The sequence below is a fragment of the Bison bison genome, unplaced genomic scaffold (assembly GCF_000754665.1).
Source record: "Bison bison bison isolate TAMUID 2011002044 unplaced genomic scaffold, Bison_UMD1.0 scf7180017864180, whole genome shotgun sequence".
Lineage (NCBI taxonomy): Eukaryota > Metazoa > Chordata > Mammalia > Artiodactyla > Bovidae > Bison > Bison bison.
Window position 1 is genome coordinate 9,076,957 of NW_011494752.1, and position 8,772 is coordinate 9,085,728.

The 8,772-nt window shown below is 52.5% G+C and overlaps 1 protein-coding gene across 1 annotated transcript in view; it reads left to right on the plus strand.

Moving 5' to 3' along the window:
• The window catches only part of SLC5A10 (solute carrier family 5 (sodium/sugar cotransporter), member 10), a 56,067-nt gene that overhangs the window by 41,406 nt on the left and 5,889 nt on the right, over positions 1 to 8,772 (plus strand). The window contains exon 10 of the mRNA XM_010842915.1: positions 7,619 to 7,726. Within this exon, the coding sequence (XP_010841217.1) occupies positions 7,619 to 7,726 (108 nt within the window). The remainder of the gene's footprint in view (positions 1 to 7,618; positions 7,727 to 8,772) is intronic.

The window sequence follows — 8,772 nt, forward strand, 5'->3', positions numbered from 1 at the left end:
CCCCCCCCCCACCCCCCAGGACTGGTCCTGCATGATGAGCCGCTCCCAGGCGCTGGGGCGAGGAGGGCGGAGAGGGCAGCAGTGGGCTGGGGTCAGGCCCAGCTCTCTGCCCTGCGTCCCTGGGGCTTGGGACCCTGGTGACGGGGGTGTGTGGGGACCACATCTGAAAGCAGGCTGCCAGGGTGGGGACAGCAAAGCCCATTAAACCTTGCCAACCACAGCCCTCACCCCGTCGCGTGCCACAGCCAGTCAGCCAGGCATCTGGCCCAGCCTTCCCACCCCCTCCCAGCCATGCACGGACTGCTTGGGGCTCTGAGGACACTGCTCTGTGATGCAGAGGGTTGGCTGTTGACATCTCTAGGCCTAGGCCCTAGAAAACCTACCTCAGGACCCTCTCCACCCCCGGGTCTGCCTGTCAGGCCATCTCCCCTGGGTCTGCTGCCCTCAGCGGTGGTGCTGCCTCCCGGCCCAGTGTCTCTATGGTCCCATCACGGGGTCCTGCCCTCTGCCCTGGCCCGGGGGCTTCACATTGTGTCTGAACACGGTGCCCCTTCAGGTGCCCCCAGCACCTCCCAGGTAGGTGCACACACACCTGCCTCCCCACCCCCACCCCACACAGTCAGATGTGAGAGGGAGGCGGCCCCTGGGGTGAGCACAGCACTGGGAGCCCTGAAGCCTGGCTAATGGCCTCTGCAGCTGGGGACCCATTCAAGACTGTCTCTGGGCCTTGGCATCTCCTTTTGTTCTTCCCCTGGTCAGAGGCCCTGGGCTCATGAAGGGAGTCCTGGCTCTCAGGGCTGAAGGGCCTCCAGCCCTGCAGTTACCTGCCCATAATTTTAGAATCACAGGAAGCTGTTGAAAAGCCAACAGAGAGCTTGCAGGCACTCTTCACCCAGTCTTCCCCAGTGGTGCCATCTTGTATAACCACAGTGCGATAACCACAGCCAGAAAGCTGGTTCAGATTTCAGCAGCTTATGTGTGCTTGTTTATGTGCATGTGTGTACACCCTCATCACACACGTAGGTTTGTGTAACAACTGTCACGATCTAGGTGGAGAACTGTCCCCCTGCAGTCAAATATCTCCACCCTAACTCTGGCCACCACTGATCCACTCTCTGGTGATTCGTTCGGGTCAACGTATATCGGTAGCTCATTCCTTTCTATTGCTGACTGATACTCCATGGCATTCTAGTCTTTATTTCTATGGATTTGGCATTCTTAGCCTCCACGTGTAAGGGATATCATATGGTATTTATCTTTCTTTGGCTTATTTCACTCAGCATGTAACCCTTGAGATCCATCCACATTGTTACAAATGGCAGGATGTCTTTCCTTCTCATAACTGAATAATATTTTCTTTTCCAATATTTATTTTATTTATTTGATTGCACTGGGCCTTGGCTGCAGCACATGGGATCTAGTTTCCTGATCAGGGATGGAACCCACACCCCCTGCATTGGAAATGTGGTCTTAGCCACTGGACCACCAGGGAAGTCACTGAATATTTTCATATATATCTATATGAGCGTCACATCTTCTTTATCCATTCATCAAAAGTATTGTTTAGTTCAGTCGCTCGGTCGTGTCCAACTCTTTGCAACCCCATGAACCGCAGCACACCAGGCCTCCCTGTCCATCACCAACTCCCAGAGTCCACCCAAACCCATTTCCATTGAGTCGGTGATGCCATCCAACCATCTTATCTTCTGTGGTCCCCTTGTCCTCCTGCCCTCAATCTTTCCCAGCATCAGGGTCTTTTCCAGTGAGTCAGCTCTTCGCATCAGGTGGCCAAAGTATTGGAGTTTCAGCTTCAACATCAGTCCTTCCAACGAACACTCAGAACTGATCTCCTTTAGGATGGACTGGTTGGATCTCCTTGCAGTCCAAGGAACTCTCAAGAGTCTTCTCCAACATCACAGTTCAAAAGCATCAATTCTTCGGTGCTCAGCTTTCTTTATAGTCCAACTCTCAGGTATCTTGGCTATTGTGATCAATGCTACAATGAGCAGGAGTGCAAATGTCTCTTCAAGGAGGTGATTTCATTTCCTTAAAATATGTACCTAGTTGTGGGACTGCTGAATCATATGGTAGTTCTGTTTATAATTTTTTAAGGAACCTGCATGCTGTTTCCATAGTGGTTGCACCAATTTACATTCCCACCAACAGTGTACAAATGTTTCCTTTTCTTCACATCCTGGCCAGCTCTTGTTATCTCTTGTGTTTTTATAATAGCCCTTCTTGCAGGTGTGAAGTGATAGCTTATTGTGGTTTTGATTTGCATTCCCCTGATGATTAGTGATGTTGTACAGGTACTTTACACATACCTGTTGGCCATTTGTTTCCTTTGGGAAAATGTCTGTTTAGTTCCTCTGCCCATCTTTAAAGCAGATTTTGGGGGTTTGTTTGTGGGTTTTAGTCTTAGATACTGAGTTGCATGAATTCTTTACATATTTTGGATATTAGCCCCTTATCAAATATACAATTTGCAGATATTTTCTCCCATTCTTCAAAATACCTTTTCATTTTGTTGATTGTGTCCTTTGATGTGCAAAAGTTTTTCAGTTTGATGTAGTCCCAGTTGTTTTATTTGTTTGTTTTTGCTTTTCACTTTTTTTTGCCTTTGCTTCTGGTGTCAAATCCAAAAAGTCATGGCCCAGACTGATGTCAAGGAGCTACCACCTATGTTTGCTTCTAGGAGTTTTATGGTACCTGGTTTTCATTCAAATCTTTAAGCCACTTTAAACTGATTTCTGCATGTGGTGTGAGACAGGAGTCCAGTTTCATTCTTTTGCATGTCACTGTCCAGTTTTCCCAACACTATTGATTGCAAAAACTATCCTTTCCCCATTGTATATCCTTGACTCCTTTGTCGTAAATCAATTGACCATGTATGTGAGAAGATCTGCCTGCAAGTCTGGAGACCTGGGTTCAATCCCCGAGTCAAGAAAATTCCCTGGAGAAGGGAATGACTATCCACTCCAGTATTCTTGCTTAGAGGATTCCATGGACAGAGGAGCCTGGTGGGCTGCAGGCCATGGGGTCACAGAGTTGGACATGACTGAGCGGCTAACAGCTTCACTTTCTCTTTGCTTCTGGGCTCTCTACTCTGTTCCATGGAGCTATGTGTCTGTTTGGCACCAGTACCTCACTGTTTTGATTACTACAGCTTTATGATTTGGTTTGAAATCAAGGCCTGTGATGCCTCCAGCTTTGTTTTTCTTTCTTAAAAATTCCATTGGCTACTCAGGACCATTTATTGGTTCCATCCAGATATTTTAGGATGGTTTTTAATATCTCTGTGAAAAATATCATTGGAATTTTGATAGGGATTGAATTGAATCTATGGATCACTGTAGGTAGTATGGATAGTTTAACACTATTAATTCTTCTCATCTGTGAGCATGGAATATCTTTTCATTTTTTGGTGTGTCTTCTTCAGTTTCTTTCAGTGTCTTATAGTTTTCAGTGTACAGATCTTCCATCTCCTTGGTTAAATTTATTCCTAGGTATCTTATTTTTTTATGCTATTGTAAATTTTTTATGTATTGTAAACAGCATATTTACAATACATAAATGAATAGCAATTTTTTATACGTTGTAAATAGCATTAAAAAAAGAATAAGATTGTTTTCTGAATTTCTCTTTCTGACAGTTCACTCTTGGCATACAGAAACAACTGATTCTGAGTATGGATCTTGTTTCCTGTGACTTTATTGAATTTGTTTCTGCAGCTTTTCTTTTCATCCTTTTCACTGATGATGTTTTACACAAAGCAAAAGCTTTAGTTTGTTTGTTTGTTTTTCTTCTTTTTGGTTTTGTTTGTTTGTTTGGGGTTTTTTTGGTCACACTGTGCAGTTTGTGGAATTTAGTTCCCCCACCAGGGATTGAACCCAGGCTCTCAGCAGTGAGGGCTCAGAGTCTTAATCATTGGACCTCCAGGGAAATCCCCAGAGCTTTAGATTTGATGAACTCTATTTTGTCAATTTTTCATTTTATGAATTATGTTTTTGATGTTAAGTCTAAAAACTCTCCATTTTGCCCCACGTTCTGATGATATTCTCCTATTTTTTTTCCTTGAAGTTTGATAGTTTACACTTAAATCTGTCGTCTATTTTGAGTTAATATTTGTGTGAGGTGTGAAGTTTAGGTTGAGTCATTGGCTGTGGATGTCCCCAGAAGGGCTTTACCAAGGAGCAAAGAGCCCGAGAACAGTTTCCCAGGACCACACAGTATGGGAGGCTTCCCAGGTGGCCTAGTGGTAAAGAAGCTGCCTGCCAGTGCAAGAGATGTAAGAGACACAGGTTTGATCCGTGGGTTGGGAAGATTCCCTGGAGGAGGGCATGGCAACCCACTTAAATATTCTTACCTAGATAATTGCAGGGAGAGAAAAGTCTGGTGGGCCACAGTCCGTGGGGCCACAAAGAGCTGGACACGACTGAATAGGCTGAGCAGGCACACAGTATGGGTTTGGGAGAACTGGACCCAAACGCAGGTCTGTGTGCTTTTCTTCCGCTTCCTCCTGCAACATCAGGGTCTAGACTGGCTCCCAGGGATGAGCCAGGCTGGCCTGGGAGTGGGGAGCACCCTGTTTACTCCCTGAGGTGGTGTGTCAAGTGACCAGCTTAGAAGAGAGTCATTCAGTCAGTCAACAAACACAGCCACACCCTGCCACGCGTGAGCTTATGCTGTGCACGCCTGGGGCCCAGGCTCCCCAAGGGGCTCCTGCGGTAGCGTCTCTGGAGAGGCAGGAAGGCGCCCTTGGAGAGTGATGCCTTAGAGTCGAGAGGAGTCAGGAGGAGCTCCCTGGGTTTCAGAAGAGTATTCCAGGGAGAGGGAACAGCAGACACAGAGGCCTGGAGTTGTGGGTGACATTTTGGTGGTAGTTAGGGTGGTCACGTGAGCAAGAGGCTGTAGTGCCCAGCTAGAGCTCCATGGTCGTTCCTGTGGGTGATGGGGGCCCCAGGAGGCTGTGAGCAGGAAGGAGTGTGGCCAGACTGATGGACTTAGAAGTTCCCACAGGGCGTGGGTTACAGGGGCTAGGTGGTACAGCCCCCCAGTCCCCAAGCCTAGTGACTGGACTTGGCACTGGCTGAAGGGAGGGAGGACATGGAGGGCAGAGAGGGAGGCAGCCCTCAGGCCTCCAGCGTGGCCTCCACTGGGTGGGGGTGCTGATGTCAAGGTGGAGCCAGTGGGGACACCCCCACAGGCCTGCAGAGTCCAGCACCAGACAAGGCCAAAGCCTCTCACTCAGGCCCCTGGCCCTGCCTTCGGCCTGGGGCTGCTGAGTCCTGAGTTGGCACAAATGGGGGCCAGTGTTTAGCTGGCGACGACACCTCTGCTGCTGTCACAAAAGAGAGGTTGTTCTTTCCTGACGCTCAGCACAAACCCTGAGGTGCCCAGAGGCAGGGCCCCATCCTGGGAGCCTGCAGTGGGCTGCGACAGGCTGAATAAACCTGGGCAGAATCTCCTGACTCGGGCTTTTCAAGCCATTATGTGGCTGTGACTCTTCATCCGTCCCTCCGGGAGGGCTGAGTCCTCCAGGTGCCAGAGCCGGCCAGGCCAAGTCCAGAACCTGTTGGGAGGGGCCAGTCACCTGCCCTCACCTGGACCCAGAGTCCCTCCAGGGGACCCCGGGCTGTATCCTGGGTCTGACTATGTGTCCTAGGCAAGTTATGCCCTTTCTGGTCCTGAGTTCTCACATCTGCACAGTGGTGGGCAAGGCAGCTGGATCAAACAGTGCCTGAACTCCCCCCTAGGGCTTCATGGGCTCCTTTCTCCCTTTCCTTCTGGCCTTCTGTGCCTTTCCCCTTCCTCCAGCCATTCACTTATTTACTCACTCATTCATTCACAGATGTTCACAGACTATCTTCTCTGGGCCCAGCCCTGGACTGGGTGATACCTGGGAGCGGAGGTGATTCAAAGCCAGTGTCCGCCCTTGGGGAGCTCCCAGTCTGGTGGAGGAGGTGAAATATGCAAACAAATAATTGTGATTCAAGCCTGGGCTTTAGGAGGCCTTGGGAGGAAGCTGCTCTGCCTGGGAGGGGTTGGGGGACAGTTATGGAAAGCCTCCGAGAGCTAGTCCTTTGCAACAAGGCGTGAAGCCGGAGGCAAACAAGGGTAGGGATGGAGCAGGAGCAGTGGGAGGAGGCAGCCCAGCCGCGTCTGCCCAGGCACAAAGGCGTCGGGTGCTGGGTGTGTGTGAGAAAATACAAGCAGGTCAGGGTGGCCGGCACGGGTGCTGGGAAGACAGGACCTGGGCCCAGCTGTCCAGGGCCTTGAATGTTGACTGTCTGAATGTCGTGGAAAGGAATTTTTTTTCCAGGAAACCATGGGCTCCAGAGTTGGGGAGGGGGCTCCTGACAAGGAAGTGACAAGAGCAAAGCCATGACTCTGAAAGGATGAGGCTGCAGAGGGTGGAAGAGGGCCAGTGAGAAGACAAAGCAGCAGGTGGAGGGAGCCCAGTGGAGGGGGCAGGTGACGGGAGGAGCCCCCATGGGCTGGGGGCTGGTGCACTGGAAGTGGGGGCTGTCGGTACAGATGTCCTAGGAGCCTGGCGCTCAGGATAGGCTGGGCTGGAGACAGGCCGAGGATCGTGGGGGCAGAGTGATGCTACTCCAGTCCCACTGGCTCAAGGGAGGAGACCTGAAACCCTCCGTGGTGGGTTGGGCATCTAAGTAGGGATCTTAACCCAGGAGCGCTCGGTCCATGAGGAGGGCTCAGTGACAGAAACGTCGATGCTACACGTGGAAACATTCTGACCCCAAACAGACCCCTGTGCCGAGCAGCTGCATTCCCGTTGCCTGTTCTCCCTGAGCGCAGGTCACTCTCTGTTGACCTCTGCCCCCCTCCCTGCCCCCACCACCGCTGAAAACCCAGGGGTCAGGGCCGATGGTGCTGGAAGGGAGGCGGAGACTTCAGATTCAGTCCGGATCTGGGTCGAGGCCCTGGACGTCCACTCAGAGGGCATGCAGTGGGTGCTGTCTCCGCCATGGGGAATGTCAGCAGCGAAACCTGGGTTCCATCCTTATGGCCCAGATGGAGGAGATGACTTTTGAGCAGCCCGTGGGAAGGCTTGGGAGAGGGAGGTTGGGTCGGGGGGAGGCTGGAACACCATGAGAGGAGTGTGCAGAAGGAGACCAGCCTGGAGGAGCCTGGCGTCTGGCGAGTCTTGTGGAGGGGCCTCCATTCTTGTTTGAAGAGTCCTTTGGAAGCTGCTGGAGACAGTCTGAGGGGAGGGCCTTCACCTGCTCCTCTGGGGAGAAGGGCTGGGGGCAGGAGGTAGGGGGAGGGAGACGGCAGATGGTAGACTGACCACTGACCACTGCTTGGGCAGGCAGCCCTGCAGGGGAGCCCCGGCCCCACGTGGGGACAGGGAGCCAGCGTCGTGGGTATCGACAGGCTCATGGTGATGGACAGAAAGGCAGGGAGAGAGGGTGTCTAGGGACAGAATAGTGCTCCAAGACTGGCCCCCTCCTTGTCTGTCACCCTGGCCGGGAAACTGAGGCTCAGGGCTGAGCAGCAGCTGATGGCAGGTGGTAACAGAGCAGGTCCAGCCAGGCTCCTTGCCCACCCCAGGGTGGCAGGCAGGCCGGGGACACTGAGGATCCTTCTCCTGCAGATGACGTGGGCTGTGTGGTGCCAGCCGAGTGCCTGCGGGCCTGCGGGGCTGAGATCGGCTGCTCCAACATCGCCTACCCCAAGCTGGTCATGGAGCTGATGCCCACGGGTGAGGCCCTGGCTGGGTCTGACAAGGGGCCCTGGGGGTGGTGGAGGCCACTCTGGATCCAGCGTGATGCTGTGTGACACCTGGGTGGGATGTTCTGCTCCTGGGGGAAGAGAGGAAAGGAATCAGAAAGCATGTAGGGTGCCCACCGTGCACCAAGCACCATGCCCAGGGGGTCGCACAGGACTGACCTGCACCTGCTTCTCAGGAACCCTGGTGCTCTAGTCATCATACCCTCTTTGTTTTTTTTTTTTAATTTTTTGCAACCCTGCAGGGCACACGGGATCTTAGTTCCCCAACTAGGGACAGAACCTGCACCCCCTGCGGTGGAAGCACAGAACTCTAGGGAAGTCCCTTATCATCCTGGCTTTACAGATGGGGAAGCTGGGACCCAAAGGTGCCCTGGATGGCCAGGGAAGTCCCTTATCATCCCAGCTTTACAGATGCATAACCTGGGACCCAAGGTGCCCTGGCCAAGGTCAGGTGACAAGCGAGCTGCAAAGCTGGAGTTTGAACTCAGGGCTAGGGGATCCTCTTAGCCTGTGCTGGCCCTGCCCCCAAGAAAGGCTGCCACGCTTTCGTCCTTCAGGCCTGCTGGGTGTCAGGCCCACTCACAAACGACCTCTCCTATATGTTATGAGGCAGAGTTCTTAGCTGTGTTTACAGATGTGGAAACTGAGACACAGATGAGAGGAAAGTGACTCGTCCCAGGCTTGTAGCTTGTGGCTAAGACACAGAGCTCAGTCTCTCTGGCCCCCAAGTCCACTGTTGACTCTGCCGGGGCCTGAGGCGCCCAGCCCTGCCTTGAGCCTACAGCTTCTGCCTCCCTGAGACCCTGCAGACCAGAGAACATGGGTGTGTTTTGGCCATTTCCACATTCCCAGCCAGTGGGATACAGGATGTGAAAGCAGATCACGGTGAGGGGTGTGGTCCCACTGAAGCAAATGGAGGAGACGGCTGTCCTCTGCTGGCTTCACCTCCTGATTCTCAGCATCCCACTGTGGGAGCTCGGACCCCACCCTGCTCCTCTCACCCTCCCTCCCTCCCAG